General features: G+C 38.0%; 1 protein-coding gene across 2 annotated transcripts in view; it reads left to right on the top strand.

The window, feature by feature from the left end:
- COL19A1 (collagen type XIX alpha 1 chain) overlaps positions 1-16974 on the top strand; it is a 286447-nt gene that overhangs the window by 176801 nt on the left and 92672 nt on the right. For both annotated transcript variants that reach the window (XM_087856904.1, XM_087856903.1), the window contains exon 17: positions 13424-13477. In XM_087856904.1, the coding sequence (XP_087713030.1) occupies positions 13424-13477 (54 nt within the window). The remainder of the gene's footprint in view (positions 1-13423; positions 13478-16974) is intronic.

The following is a 16974-nucleotide window of genomic DNA, read 5'->3' as shown; positions in this document are numbered from 1 at the left end:
ACAGGTCATCTTTGCAATACAGCCTGCTCTGATTTCTTCACAATACTCCCTATCCCCTTCTCCTCTTTTCTATTTGGTTGCATCTGTCACCATTGACCGCACTAAAACTTACTAATTTTGTTACTCTCTGTCTCTGTACTAGACTTCATGCTCCATGAGGGCAGATATCTTTTTATTCTTGTAAGGTGGATGTAGCTAGGGCTGAGAGATTGTGTGACTTGTCAGGTTTGCTTAGCTCATGAGTGAAAGGGAAGGTACTAGTGGTCAGGTCTGTGGTTTCTCCAACAATGCAGACTGTTTTCCATCCTATCATTGTTGTTAAGCCACTGATCAATTATTTTTGTCATAAACATATAAGTTAGAATCTATATCCACCTTAAGTGAATATATATACTTTTCTATATAATATAAAATATGACCACGGACAGCCAAGTATACTACATAATTAAAGTACGCCAAAACAGAAATATTGCTACTCTAATAATCCAAAGCCATTTATATCCAAGTTTCACATAACTTCCAAATCTTGAAAATAATGGTGAATTAAACTCTTTTCTTGGATCTCTTAAGCAACTTTAATTTTGTGTGTGTGTGTGGGGGGGGAAAGACCCTTATACAGAGGGAAGAAGAGAAATATTCTAATACTAGATTATAATCCCATCAAGGGTAGAATCTGTGTCTAATTTTCTCCTTAATTTCCAATAACCAACATATAGTAAACACTGTAGGTAATAAGTAATAAATGTACAAACACTTGTTATTGATCTAAGATTATGTGTTTACTTTGTTTTCTGAATCATTTGTGTTTTTCACTGGCAGTTCATTTCTCATTAAGGTAGTAAACAAATCTATAGTTTTGATCATTTGCAACATTAGTTCTTTTGTAGTTTTAGTTATTGATGTTTCTGAAGGATTTAAATTAAGGTTCTGTCTTCAGGAGCCCAAATGTTCAAATGAATCTATGAACATTACCACATGATTTTATGTTTAGAATCACAAATAAAAGCAATTGGGTTTTTCTTTTTACCTCTGGAGATCTCGGTATCAAATAGACTCCTTTGAATGGACTTAACTCCTATTACGTCGATGTGATTTTACTTAAATAATCAGATAAAAATACTATATATAAGGAAAAGATAAAGACATAACTACTTCTATTTACACTTTTTTCCCCAGCTGTTGGTTTCTCCACCATAATACAACAATAAGGGCTTTTTGTCTTTTATCAGCCTCTCTGGATTCATTTGCTAAGTCATTGGGACCTTTGGTCGTCTATTATTTTAGGGCATCTTTGTAGCTTTGATCCTATATTTTAAAAGCCATCCAAGCTATGACATTATTTCCCAATAAGGACTCTAAGTTATTGGTTGATCATAATATAAAAGAGATTATAAACTATATTTACATATTTCTATATATTAGTTTAAATATCTTTTTTTTCCCCTGCAAGGTCTTTCACTTGAGTTAGGCCAGCTAACTGACATATTGCTCATTAATCATACATATTAACTAGAGTAGTTAAAGCTTTAAAATCCAACGTGCCATTCTGTCCACAGGGACTAGTTCTTGTTTTCTAAATGTGATGACATATGCTTCAGACACTGCTAATTAGGTCTTTCCCTTGAAAATTCATCCTGACATGTTTCGAGAACATTTTTCCCCCTTGAGTACGAGTTCATTAAATTATTAATATTCTTGTATAAGTCTTCCAGGATTACTTACACAATGCAGCTTTCTGTATTTTAAAGCCATAGTGCACAATGAACGATAAAATAGATCTCGCATATCTTCTTTTCTAGTCAAAAACAATGGGTTGGGTAAATATCAGAGAATAATAGATATTATATTCAGTAACATGTTAATGGAAAGTAAAAAATATTTTGTACAAGTAAATGGAAATGTGTATTAGGGTTTTCTAAAGAAACAAAACCAACAAGATATGTATACAAAGAGTAACAAAACCAACAAGATCTGTATACATAGAGTTATTTTAAGGAATTGGCTCACACAGTTATGGAGGCTTAGTAAATCCCAAATCTGTGGAGTAAGCAGGCAGACTGGAGACCCAGTAAAGAGTTGCAGTTTGGGGCCACAGGCAGTCTGCTGGCAGAATTCCTTCTTGCCAGTCTTTGAGACGTTCTTTCAGACATTCAACTGATTGGACAAGTCTCATATTATTGAGGACAGTCTGCTTATTCAAAGTCCACTGATTTAAATGTTAATTTCACCCTTTTCAAAAACACCCAGAATAATGTTTGACCAAATACGTGGGTACCATGGCCCAGTCAAGTAGACACATATAATTAACCATCATAAGATGCTATTTCGATAATCAACACCTGATTATCTGCACCAATGGAAGGAAGTGTTGCCATAAACAGTCTAACTCAGATAACCTAAAGTCAGTTCTGTTGAGCCCCTATATTAAATGATGACTTTATAGTAGTTTTGCCTTCCTGCCTATTATCTTAGATCAACCTCTGTTATATGACTTTTTTAAGATAGAACTTCTAGTAGAAGAGCTTAATGGAACTTAGAACCCTCATCATAATCTATGAGGCCCAGCATAATTTGGCCTGCCTGCTACCCCCTCAGGGGCTTGCTCCTCTCTAGCCACCTGTGTTTCTTGCTGTTCCTTGAACAAGCTGTATTCAGGGCTTCCTTTTTGCTGTTCCCTCTGATGGATGCCCTTTCTCAGACCTGTGTGGCTCACAGACTCACTTGGTTCAGGTGTCTAATTTTTCTATCTAAAACTGCACGCATCCCTATATAACTTTATATCCTTCACCCTGCTTTTTTTAATTATAATTCTTGTTGCTATCCAAAATTCATATCTTTATCTATTTAGTTATCAGATATGCAGTAAGTATAACATAGTGGTAATGATCAGAGATGATACAGCCAAGTTGCCTGGATTCCCAACTTTGCTACTTACTAACCAGGTGATTGTAGGTAAGTTGCTTGTCATTCAGTTGCCTCATCTGTAGGGCAGAGATACCTCAAAGATATTTTGAAGATTTAATGAATAAATAGATGTAATTTGCTTAGGATGGTGTTTGGCATAGAGTAAGGACCATAGTATCTATTACTATTATTGTTCCCAATAAAAGGAAAAGATTGAAGATATTTCCAGAACATAGGAAAGGGTCTGGCTATATTAAGGGCTCAGTAAATGTTTATTGAATGAATGAATGAATGAATGAATGAATGAATGAATGAATGAATCTGGGCGTGTGCTGCCTGAGAGTGGGAAAAATGTCCTACAAAGACACAGTGAAGAGGTGGCAGATGAACAAATGAAGAGTTTAAAAGTTGTGATGGAAGTTTTACGTGGTCCAGAAAGCTGAATTGGGTAGGTTTTATGTACGAATCCGTATGTATACAGGCATGTATACATGTCTGTACTACAGGTAGGCAGGATGCTGGAACAAGATGGAGCTGGGATTTCTGCTTATAGGATAGTGCGAAAGGGGATGGAAAAATCAAAGGAGAATATAAAAAGAACCCACCAAATGACCCACCACCAGAGCCACAAGGACCAGGTGGGACATTGGCTTTCCCAGGAAATCCTACCTTATGCTGGGGAAAGGTTGGAGCTGAAGGAGAAAGAGACTGTCTGATTGTCTGTCAGGTTGATGAGGCTTGACTCTGAATTATTTCTACCCAGTCATAGTTTCAAGTGACATTGGATGTGAAGTTTAAAGAAATGTTAAGTAGTATTCAACTCAAGAAAAAATATACCCAGTTTTGCATAATGGCATGTCCTCAAGTGTTCAGTGTTTGAAGGTCATCAGTACATTTCCCAATACTTGGATCAATCAATAATCGAGGGAAAAAAAGAAAAGAAAAGAAAAAGGAGTAATGAGCTAGGAAATGCCCTCTGAGTACACTTGATTGAAAGGCTGTGATAAGTATCAGAGGACAAAAGGACCAAAGAGGATACACGCATCTGTGTCAGTGCGGAAGCATCCAGGAAAAGCTCTCCCTAGTTGAGAAGGCATTTTAGGGTTTGGTGCCCCATCTTGTTGCCGAGGGTGTACAGATGGCTTCCTCCCTAAATTTCACTCCAATGCTGGTGACCCTCCCTCCCCCTCTCCCTAAAGAGAAGATTGACAAGAGTTATTCCAGGATAGCACACGATTAGTACAGGAAGGAACTTAATTCTCACTCCCCCACCCCGCCCCAAACTCCTAAGCTTACTCATAACCAGATGAACAAGTCTATCCAAATAGTTGTTATGAATAACTGTCCCTCCTCTTGTACTTTGAAGGCAAGATCCAGGTCTTAGTCATCTTAATGTATTTTCCCCTTGCACAGTATGAAAAGCACAGTACATTTTTCTTAAACAAATTCACCCATCTTTTTGTTAGGGTTTGATTCTGAAGTCAGCATTTAAATATCCAAATGCCATTTGACCTAGCAAATTCAAATTGATGAATTGAGAATTATGCCCTGAAAATTCTCTTTCAAAATCAGGTGACCTGTATAGTTCATCTTATGGATCCTCTGGAATTCTCTTCCATTACCAGGCAATTATTGGATAGCTGCAAAATGTATTCCTATGAATTTATTTGATGTTGGTTAATCAATTCTGCACATTGAAAATGCAGTTCTAAAAGTCCACCCTTGAGGGTACATCCCATCTTTTAAAGTAAGCAACTCAAAAATGCTGAAATTATACCCTCTATTACTTTATGTTAATTGAAATCAAGATATAAAATGTCATTAATGATTTCTTTGTCCCAGTGCTGGCTGGTGAGGCTAAGTGTGTTCAGACTCTGACCTCTCTAACTACGTTGTTTTCATTTTCACATTTCTGTGAATGTAGACATGACAATTTATGTGCATTATTTTTCCATCTACATGTTGATTTTATCTACCTACATTAGAAATATAACAGTTACCCTAACAAAGGTGAAAGATAAATTTCAGCCTTCACGAGGCATTCTGAAAGTGCTTAGAGATGTGGAAGACCAATGGCATCACCCTCAGACAAAGAAGGCAGTGTACAAAGCCTGATTCCCCTTTTCTAGTCCATGAGCATGCCTGCTGTGAATTTCTAGTCATGGAGGAAAAGAACATTTCACAGTGCACTTCCAGCATCCACCCTCTTAATGTGGCGCAAAGATGTGAAAATATATTCACAGCATGTTCAGGAAATTGTTTAGCCACACCCTTCTGTTGCCCCACCCATGATACCAAGATAAATCAAGTGCCTTGACAGAGATTGACAATGGCAGGCATAGAAAACAAAGCCAGAAATTGGGACTGAGGGAGTTGGTGGTTTGGCAAGACAAACAGGAGTCCAGACAAATCCTAATGGAAGGTTCCAACGTGGTTGGCACGTTGGAAGGTCTGCCGAAGTCAGGGTAGGTTCTGAGGCGAGGGCAAAGAGAAATCAGGAGAGCAGGTGAGACCTCAGAAGACCCAAATTCCAAAGGACAATGTGATAAGGAACTGGGACATTTAAAAATCTGCCTTGGTTGTGAGAAAATAAGAGAACCTCAACAATTACAGCAGCAAAGTAACCTAAATTGTGAATGATTAGGATACTCACCAAGGAAACCTTAATCCTGAGGATTATGGGTTTTAAGATCTCAGATACACTTGAGTTTAAATTTTGGCCCCACCAATTAAGAGGAAAGAGATTTGGAGCTAGATGTTTAACCCTTCTTTCTCTGGAAAAGGGGATCAGTACCACCCACCCACAGTAGTTTTGAAAAGACTAAGCAAAATAATGTTAAGTCCTTGCTTGCCACTCTATGCCTGGACCATGGCAAGCACCTGATGAATGGTAACCATTTTAATAATTGATAGTCATAGACTTTTCTTATGATTTTGTGGTACACCACGGGTAGCTCAGGGCACAGAGGGAAAAGTTGATTGTTGGTACATCCAATAAGAAGGACGTTAAGAGGTCAGACCTTGATGTTACTTATCTTCATGACCAAATTAGTAACAACATAATAACTTAATAGGAATACTAAACAGTGACTATAGACATTACTGACCACAGACCAGACCATTTGGCTCAGTCCAATGCTTTGATGAAGTGGTATCATTTATTCAGATTACCACTTGTTCAGTTGTGGAGGAGGAGGTTTTTGGAGAATATTGTCCTCCTTCCAACTTGTTTTGAAAAGCTACTATAGTTACTCAAAGTCTGTACAAGGAAAAGAAGGGAAAGGGACAGAAAGATGGGGAAATTGCACGATGATTTAGAAATTTGAGATCCCACCCTAACTGAGGAAGGCAATATTGAGAATGGCATCACATTATGGATTCCTCTTTCCTTATCTCTAAACCTATTTCAAATCACTTGTCCATGCTGAATTACGTCTTCTTCCCATGTCCTTACAAGAGCCACTTGTCTGATCCCTGAAATAATGAGAACGTTATAACTAGAGTTGTTGCTGTCGGCGATGCATTTTTAAATATCTGTGAAGAAGTAAAATGCATTTAGAGTATAATGCATTGCTTACATAAGTATTCCTTTCCCATTTTTTTCACATATCATTGATTTCAAAATGTGGTAACTTTTTACATCAGTCATAAATCTTATTTCCGCTCACAATGTAAAAAGAGACAATGAAACTTCCCAAATAGTCTGTAATATTTTCCTGTGTAATTAACACCTCATTCACAGTTGTGGGTGCCAGTCAAGGCTCTGTCTCCTCTTCCTTGACATTTCCTTGATACCTTGTTCAGGCTGAGCTGATGCCTAAGAGTGTGCTAAATACACACACGGGAACAGGGAAATATTTGAGAGGAGCCAGCTGTATTAGCAAGATCTGGCAATTCAGAGAGACTGCTTTCACATGTGTCTCCTCTGTGGGCTCACAGTCTGCATACCATCCTTTATTTAAGTCCAATTACTGCTATAACCTTGTCTTCATCATCATCATCCTCAACAGCAGCAAAAACCATCTGTCAGATAAGTACCCGTAGACCATTATTTGCATTCTTTCTCTTCTTAATGCTCCTGCAGGGCCAAGTGTTTATAAATCAAGTGACTAATTTAAGATACATGTGCTCTCATACTGCAAGTCATCCTGGAAGGATGGTTATTTTTAACTGTTGAAAATTTGTAGATGTCATTTATTTAAGTAGACTTGTTGGGGGGTTATTTGGTGTTGTTTTTTTTTTTTTTTTTTTTTGTCTTCCTGACAATAGTGACCTTCTGTGGCCTTGCACCCAGCAAATGCAGATGACTGAAGTCATTAGATAATTCAAATAAAATCATTCTATTGTTGAAATTTCCTCATTTCATTTTTTTTAAATTTATTGTAGCATTCATTCAGAAAAATGTATGTATTATAAGGATATACAGCTTGATGATTTTTCAAATATTGAGCACATCCATGTCACTGGCACATAAGTTCAACACACCCACAAGTTCAGCATCACCCACACCGTAAAACCCCCCTGCTGCTCTCTGTCACTCCCCACTGCTACAGCGGTAACCTGTCATAACTTCTAACAGCATGGATTAAATTTGCCCGAGTTTATTTCTTTTATAAATTGATGAACACTATGTTTGCAAGAGTCACTCATATTGTTGTATGTAGTTGTATTCCATTCACTTTTGTTGTATAGTATTCCATTGTATGAATACCCCACAATTTATTTCTTATATTTCTGTGCTTTGTGGGCACCTTTTTATTTTAGATGAAAAAAATTCCATAGACATAGTTAAGAGTAGGTTACACTTTTTAATTCATGCACAATCCATAATTTAGGTTTTCTTGATATATTATCAAACATTTTTAAATGAAAAAAATGTAGAAAATTTGGCAGAGGATGGTAGAAAAGCAGGAGGAGAAGGAACTAACGTTATTATCACCATGTATTGGGATGTCATGTCATGAGTATTGTTGTTGTTTTTAAGTGAGGAAAAATACATATTATATAAAATTTCCCATCTTAACCATTTTCAAGTGTACAGTTCAGTAGTGTTAAATACATTCACATTGTTCTGAAAAAGATCTCCAGAACTTTTTAATCTTGCAAAACTAAAACTCTATCCCATTAAACAACTCCCCTCTTACTCTTCCCCCAGCCCCTAGTAACTACCATTCTACTTTCTATTTCTATAAATTTGACTACTCTATATACTTCATATAAGTGATACATACAGTAATCATACAGTATTTTCATTTAGTGACTTATTTCACTATGCTTGTTTCAATTAGCATAATATCATCAAGGTTCATCCATGTTGTAGCCTGTATCAGAATTTCCTTCCTTTTTAAGACTAACTAATATTCCATTGTATGTATATACCACGTTTTGTTTACCTATTCATCTGTTAGTGGACATTTGAATTGGTTCCACCTCGTGGCTATTCTGGGTAGTGCCACTATGAACATAGATGGACAAATTCAAGAGCCTGCTTTCAGTTCTTTTAGATATATGTCCAGACGTGGGATTTCTAGATCATATGATAGTTCTACTTACAGGTTTTTTTTTAAAGAATCTGCCTAGTGTTTTCCATAGCAGTTGCAATATTTTACAATCTCACCAAGAGTGAATAAGTGTTCCAATTTTTCCACATCCTTGCCAACACTTATTTTCTGTTTTTTGAAAGAAAGCCATTCTAATGGGTGTATATGGTAGGAATTTACATATGATCTTTTTTTTTTTTTTAGTGCTTAGAAGACGTGTTGCAAGGTATAAATATCAACTTTACAGCAATGAAACCTTGACACAAAAAATTTCCATAAAAGAAAAAGCCAGGACTCTAGTCCAGGTGCTCTTGAACTTGACAATGGGCTTTTTATTCACATAAATTCACATAATCACAAAACCAATTGGGCGTTTTTGTTCTAAGCTACAAGATTTACAAGATATTAGCAGCTCTACATGATTGCCTGACTTTAATATGAATAAGAGCTTGAGACTTATAGGAGGGGTTCTCAAAGTACGGTCTTTAGGCCAGCAGCATCAGCATTACTGGGAACTTGTCAAAAATGCAAATTCTCAGGCCCTGCCCCAAGACCTAGTGAATCAGAAACTCTGGAAGTGGGGACACAAATCTGTTGGTTTTTTTTTAAAGTACAGTTGATAAACAATATTCTAGTAGTTTGAAGTATGCAACATGGTGATTCAACATTCATATCCATTACAAAATAATCATCACAGTAAGTCTAGTTACCATGTGTTACCAAAGAAAATTATTACACTATTATCAACTTTCTTCTCTTTGCTGTACTTTACATCCCTATGATTTATTTATTTTATAACTGGAAGTTTGTACCTCTTAATCCCCTTCACCCATTTCAGCCATTCTCCCACCCTCTCCCCTCTGACAACCACCAGTTTGTTCTCTGTATTTGGGAGTAGGTTTTCTTTTGTTTGTTCATTTGTTTTGTTTTTTTAGATTCCACCTATGAGTGAAATCATATGGTATCTACCTTTCTCTGTCTGACCTGACTTACGTCACTTAGCCTAATACCCTCTAGGTCTATCCATGTTATGGCAAATGGCAAGATTTCATTCTTTTTTTATGGGGGAGTAATATCTCAGTGTGTGCGTGTGTGTGTGTGTGTGTAATATCTTATTTGTTCATCTACTGATGGACACTTAGTTTGCTTCCACATCTTGGCTGTTGTGAAGAATGCTCAATAAACATAGGGGTGCATATATCTCTCCAAATTAGTGTTTTCTTTTTCTTTAGCAAATGTGGTAAAGTGGAATAAGTATGGTAGTTCTATTTTTACTTTTTTGAGGACCATCCAACCTCCAAACTGGCTGCACGAATTTGCATTTTCACCAACAGTGCACGAGGGTTCCCTTTTCCTCACATACTGATCTGTTTTAACTAGCCCTTCTGATGATGCTGATGCACAATCAGGTCTGAGCACCCCTGGGCTTACATCATTAGACAAGCATCTAAACTGCTGTCTAATAACCTTTACACTATTTCCAAACAGGAAACTTACATGTTGAGCACTTGGAGGTTTCCAGGGCAACCTGATAGGGTAAATCTGTTTTGTGCTTTATACTCCCGTTTTCAGAAAAGTGTTAGATTAGCCCAATTGTGATTATGCTGGAACAGTAGGTCCCCATCCACTTGGAGATTCAGCCAGACTCCAATTTATTAGAATTGCCTATGAACAAATGGCCACCTGGGAGCAGGCATCCTAACCAGGAAGGCCACCCCAGCCCAGCATTTGTCTTTGTCTGCCAAGATTTTCATCCCCACCCTCATCCAAGTCCCTAATTTTTGTCTCACTTTACAGTGGGTCTTGAGCAAGACTTGCAGTGAAGGCACTGAAATAGGAGGCAGAAGTAGGGACAAACATGAGACAACCATTCCTCCCATCGCATTGCCCCCACCAGCAAGAGCCCTTGCCCCTAGCCCCAAGCATCCTCACACAGTAAGGAAAAGAACAGAGATTCATAGATTACACTTTCCTCAGAAAAGCTGGAGGAATCTGATTTTAGTCCTAAAATGAGAGTTGTGGTTTATGCCTGCTGTCTTGGCATATGTTATTAATAATAGATATATAAATAATAATTAACATTAATTAATATAAAATATTCCCTGAATTATCCTGGCTTAAATAATAAAATTCACCCTACCAAAAATCTACATTATTTCTTAGGGAGGCTTTTGCCTTTCCCGAATGCTTTTAAGTGAAAAAACAAAAGATGTTTTGGAGGAATAGGAAAATGGAAGACTGTTCAGTGCAGCTGGGAGGAAAGAAGACAAAGGAATGAACTTGTGGGGTTCCTTGGAATTGCCTGGGAGTAAGCCCACAATTTCTATCACTACAGTAGTTCAAGACCACTCCCAGACATCATCTTCTGAAGCTTCCACCATGTTTCTCATCTATTTACCCTGTCCTGTCAGAACCCTCTTCATAAATCACTAAAACTTAAGACTTAAGCTAAAGTCCTAAGTCCAAATATATTTAAGGCATATTTGGCTGTATGGCTAAAAAAATGGGGACTGTGTTGCTTTGCAAGGAAAATCTCTTAGAAGTATTCAAATCAGTATTAGGGTATAACTACGAACTCAAGCCTATGAACCGAACCATGTTTAAACTGAAAAGACAAGCCATCTGAAGTTATCTGCTGCACACAATATGTTCCAGTAACTTAACAGCCCTAAGAAATATTTTTCCTGCACATGCACCCTTAGCAAGGATGCGTAAACAAAAGCAGCGTTCCCCAGTGCTCCTCCAGCGTCCGCAGCAGTGCACTCTGACAGTTGCGAGGCTGGCTTAAATGATCGTGTAAATCAGCAGTGATACCCAAGAATTTGGATGCTTGCCCACACCGTACTGAATCATGAACGTTTGTACTCCTCATCCTAAGACGTGCCAGTGGTATGTTACGGCATCTGACATTTGGTTTGCCTTAACCATTCACTCTGTGATAAAAGTTGATCAATAGTCAGCCTCATTTTCCCCAGTTCCTGCCCAGATCAATATACATGTCTCCTTTAAAGAAAGGAGAATGCACACAGAAGTTGATCCCAAGGTTTTAACTTACCTCAACCTAAAAGAAAGAACCAATCACCCACTTCGATGCCATTGATTTTGTTTCTTTGTGCTCTTGTGAATAAATAAATTACAGTGCTTCCATTTTCTAAGTAAACTTTTTATCATTGATTAGTCCTCAGGGTCTAATTGACTTACGTTTACTAAAAGACCCAATATATTGATTTTCAGAATGTGTAAACTACAAGACCAGAAAATGATGTACATGGGTATAACTTCTATTAAGTATACAGACTATTAAATTATATATTCATTCCAGTGTTACAGTTCCCCAAAGGAACTCCCAGGTTCAGATCTCTGAAACAGGAAATACATGAAAAGACCACTAATTATAGTGCTGTTTTTAATAAAGTCTTTAAAAATGTGTTCTGTAGGTGTTCGCTAGGATTGTTGGTAAAAACAGCTGCTGTTTTTATATGAACTCTTGATGGGATGCATTTAACTTCCCATCAACAGTGCAAGCATTTCCCACGCAATCATAGTGTGGTATGTGCTTACTTCTCTCCCAAAGTTTACTCCGCTGGTTTAACTGGCCTTGGACTTCCTACCCCACTCCCAGCCTAGACAAAAACCGGAGAGAGGAAGCTACTTTGTCTGACACTTTCAGAGCAAGAAAATTAGCGAATGAAATGGGCCTTTCTGTGTTTATGTTTACAGTTCTTACCCCCAAAAACGTTGAAAGATTAACCCAATACTTTTACTTTGTCAGTAGCAACAAGTCTTAATGTGTATTAATATACTGCCAATATGATAATAAAATAATTATTAACAATGAAGTAGAGTGACTGTATTTATAAATCATGCTCAGAGGGGCACCTGGGTGGCTCAGTTGGTTAAGTGTCTGACTCTTGATTTCGGCTCAGATCACGATCTCAAGGTCCTGAGATGGAGCCCTGCATCAGGCTCCAGGCCCCACCTTCAGGTTCTATCTCTCTCTGCCCTCCCTCTGCCCTCCCCCCCCCCCCACCCCGTTCCCATGCTCTTTCTAAAAAATAAAAAATTAAAATAAAACATGCTCAGAAAATGCTTCTCATTCAAAATGTATGCTTTCAATACCTAGGCTTACATCCTTCTATTAGAAAAGGAAAAATTTTTAAAGTAAGTTTATAAAAAAACCTAAGTGCCCTTAAATGATATTAGATACACAGTCACCTAGAGATGTTAGCACAATCTTATTTTTCTAACTCTTGCAATAATTTAGCTAGTGGTGAACTTGGGAAAGTTAACATTCAATGCAATGGTGAAGATTAATAAGCAAGGGGTATTTATTTTAGTTTACTTAAAAAATAGCTTAACCATCCAAAGGGATGAAAAGAGCTAGTTGATGTGCTTTATACAATACATAAAATTATGGTATAGCTTAGGGTAGTGCTTTTCACACTTTAGTGAGCATAAGAGTGACCTGAAATGGTTTTAAAATGCAGATTCGTGACTTCCTTCCCCAGAGATTCTAAACCAGTAAGTCTAGGACGAAGTTCCAGATTATGCATTTGTAACACCCAATCTCACCCTCGGGTTACCCCGATGAAATTACAGTTCAGACCATTCTTTGAGAAATACCAATTTAAGATGACAAATGCAGGTTTTATTGCATCCAAAACCATAGAATTGTCAGATGAAATGCCAATCTTAGATCATCTTTCACATACTTTATATTATTTGACTACAGTATCAAGGCAGACAGCATTTAAAGGACTGCTCATACGTTCAGGTTTATTCATTCCAGGCACTATTTTTCTCCTGTTGGTCATTAAAATTTGGCCTGTAGCTTTTAGATTTCATTGATGTTTAAAGGTCGGGTAGGCTTGGAATTAATTTTTAATTTTTACTGTCTTTAAAATGGCCATTTAATATTGTCTCATCTAAAAGCAAAAAGGCATCAGAGTATTTATTGTCTGTTTCTCTTTGGTTTCCAGGGAAGACGAGGAAAAACAGGTCCTCCAGGAAAACCAGGCCCCCCAGGACCGCCTGTGAGTAAACAGTAGGATGACTGTTCTTTAGGAGAGCCCCTCTTTCTTTCTGTGTATTTATCTATGGATTATTTTACTCCCCTGTAGCTAATTTCCATCTTTCTACTGTTTAAAATGGTTATACTCCTGGGACACCTGGGCAGCTCAGTTGGTTAAGCGTTGAACTCTTGGTTTCAATTCAGGTCATGATCTCAGGGTTGTGAGATCGAACCCCTGTTGGGCTTCATGCTGGGCATGGAGTCAGCTTGAGATTCTCTTTCTCTCCCTCCCCTGTTGTCCCTCCCCCCACTCACTTGATCTCTTTCTCTCTCACTCTCTGTCAAATAAATAAATCTTTAAAAATAAAAATAAAATAAAATGATTATACTCCCTACACCTCCCACCACCACAAAAACCACGAGGTAAGGGAGGCAAGTAGCTGTCTGCACACCTCACCCACGTCTTTCTTACATGGACAGGAACCACTGTACTGTCTGCACGAGCACCCTAAGCCAAGTCTCCAAGCAGATGAATCCTCATCTGAGCCTACCTGGCTCCATTTCCTCGGTTTCTTAATGTCCAGGGTGGTAGTAAGTTAGATATCTGGAGAAGCATGTCTACTTTTCTTGATATAACTGTTTTGTTAGTAGAATTTCGTAGAATGCTGTTGCTGAACAGAGCTATAAAGATCTTCTAACCAATTAGCTCATATTTTTCTTTACCCCAAGCCTCGAGAAAATGTATTCCTTTTCTTGTGGCTCTGCCAACCCTTCAACCCGTCAGAGTCTGATTTGTGTCCAGGCTACTCTAATGGCGCTGTTCTCTCTATGGTCACCAGTAATCTCAGAGGCATGCAATTCCCTGGGCGCTGATCCGGCTTCATCTGATTTCACTGCTCTATAGGAATTTACAGGGGTGCCTGCTCTCTCCTTGAAACTCGCAATTCTCTCAGTGCAGAGATATTGATATTTTTTTCTCCTACCTCTGGGGCCAACCTTTTTCGTCTCCATTACCAGTGTTCCCTCCTCTCCTATCTATATGTTGCACCCATTAAACATTTCCAGTTTTTTTCATTTCAACCCAGACATTCCTCCTGCGTTCCAGGCTCATACACTCCCACTGCCTGCTCACTGTCTCCACTTATAGGTCTCCTACACATTACAAAAGTAGCATGTTCCCAAACTAAACTCTAGAAATAATTCTAGATTTTCTTTCTCTCCCTCACTGTCCATATCCAAACAGTTCCTAAATCATGTCCATCCTACCTCCGGATAGATCACGAATCCATCTCCTCCTCTCTTTCCTCATTGCCACTGCCTTCGTTTGGCCCTTGTCACTCTGTATCCGTATTTTAGTAGCCGTCTCAGAGAGGGGCTCATTGCCTCTACCGTCTACGAGCGGAGTAATATTTCTCAGTGATAACTCAGACTGTGTGACCCTTTGGCTTGAAATTCTAATAGCTTTCCTCTCCTTCAAGATGGATTCTGCATCTTCTACATGTCATTCTGGGCCCTTCTTAGACGGCCCTTGACTTCTCTTTTCCCATCCTCCTCTATGCCCTTTTTTCATTTGTAACCTGTAGTGTCATCTTCCCTTACTATCTCAAAAATGCCATCTTTGTGCATCTAGAGGCCTAACTAAGCTCTCCTCTGTCCAGGACTCATCTTGACCTCAGCTTTCCTGCATAGCCTTTGTCAGCACTCTCAGCGTGTGAGGTGTCATCGTCTGTGACCCTTGCAATCAATACCTCCCGCACTGAAGTGGCACAGGGCGCTGTGCTTGTTCTGTTATTTTCTTTATAGGCCTGCCTGCTGCCCTGCAATTTTTTTGAACTTACTTAATGAACGAGTAAACAAATGAATATATTTTGTAGATAAGAAAATGAAAACCAGAAAGTAAGTGGCTTTTTAAAGACCAGAACCACCGTCCACCACCGCTAGAGGGCTCCAGACCTAGCACCCTAGGAATTTCTTAGGATGTGGTCAGGGGTGGGTGTGCCAGAAATGAACAAGGTTGCCTGCCATCCTGTCATTGATTTCATTTCATCCACTTTCGCCATTCCAGTGAATCGTTCTGTTAGCAATGTACTGGTGTCAATGGATAGTGATTATAAAAGCAGGTGGGGAAAAAAGAGGCATAAATTGGGGACCTGGAAGCCATTCTTTAAAGGAATTAGCTTTGTTGATTTTTATTCCAAATTTTCTGGCAAAACAGAGAACGCGTTGTAAGATTTGCAATAATTGTCTTGTGCTATAAAGAAGAAAAGCTGGTGAATGCGGACAGGCAAGATTAGACCTTCATGTAGCTTTCTAAACATCCGATACTGCTTTTAAAACTGGATAATTGTCTCAAAGGAGGAATTTGAATGATGAAGGCTTTTGTGACAAGCCTGCCAAATATCTAGGAAAGAAGATTACTCCAAGTCCTGGAATGAGTTCTCAACTATAGATCAACTGAGTTTACTGAAGAATTTAGAAGATTAAGAAGTATGCGATTCTATGAAAGAATTTATAATGCTCAATTCCACCAGTTTTAGTTTATTGCCAGAGCGTTTGGGGAAGAGAGGTACTTATTTTATTTCAAGTATTGGATTTAGAATTTCAACTCAGCTATGAGTCTGATACAGTGTTTGTTAAATCCTGAGTCACAGTATTTAAAAGAAAGGTGGTTTATTATCTTTTGTGATATAACAAAACACCGATTATGATAAAATATTGTAAAATAACCTACTACAAAAATAAGGGGGAAAATCCATGAAAAAAGAAAAGGTTTTTATTCATAGGTCAGCTTTTGTTTTAAAAGAAAAGGTCTCAAATAGCTCATTTTCTGTTTAGGAATTGTGGTTTATGGAAATTCTTTGTCTTTTTGATTCTGGGATAACTCCTCCAGTTGACTAAAATATCTTTTCTCTAATACAAGTATTATCAAAACTTTATGTTGGGGTACGGTTTTCATCCCGTTTTGGATCTTTGAAGTTGTTCAGATGATAGGTTGAAGGGATGACCATACCAGCATGTTGCAAAAAAATCTTGGGAGGCACCTACTCATGCTTATAGGACTTAGCCAAGGGCAGCATTGCAAGGGAAGGCAAAATAGTGGGCTCCCTACATTTTTCTATGCAATCGTCATGTTTAATTTTTCTGAACATAGTGTATTTTAGCAAGAGGACTGTTGTTTCTCTAATGGGTAGAAATAAACAGAGTTCTTCGAAAGCAGTCCTTTTAAGATCATATTAATTCATATCTTAAGAAAATGAGCTTATAAAAACATCGACCTGTTCCTAATTTACATTGTTAAGCAATTTCACAAACATTTATTTAAGACCTACCATGTACGTAATACTCTGTTAGGAGCAGGGCTTACAAAAATGAATAAGATATTGTCCTTGTCCTCTGGGGATTCAAGTTTAGTTTACAGAAAAGTGAACAAAGGAAGAGAATTAGAAAAGATAGTGATCGAGATGGTTTCCTTCAGGAATTGACAACCGAAGCGTAAAAATTGCGCCCTAAAAAAAGAAG

Source organism: Ursus americanus, chromosome 29 (genome assembly GCF_024610735.1).
Source record: "Ursus americanus isolate L20-20 chromosome 29, mUrsAme1.1.p, whole genome shotgun sequence".
Lineage (NCBI taxonomy): Eukaryota > Metazoa > Chordata > Mammalia > Carnivora > Ursidae > Ursus > Ursus americanus.
The sequence above is the reverse complement of the archived record's forward strand: the minus strand, read 5'-3'. Positions and strand labels throughout refer to the sequence as shown.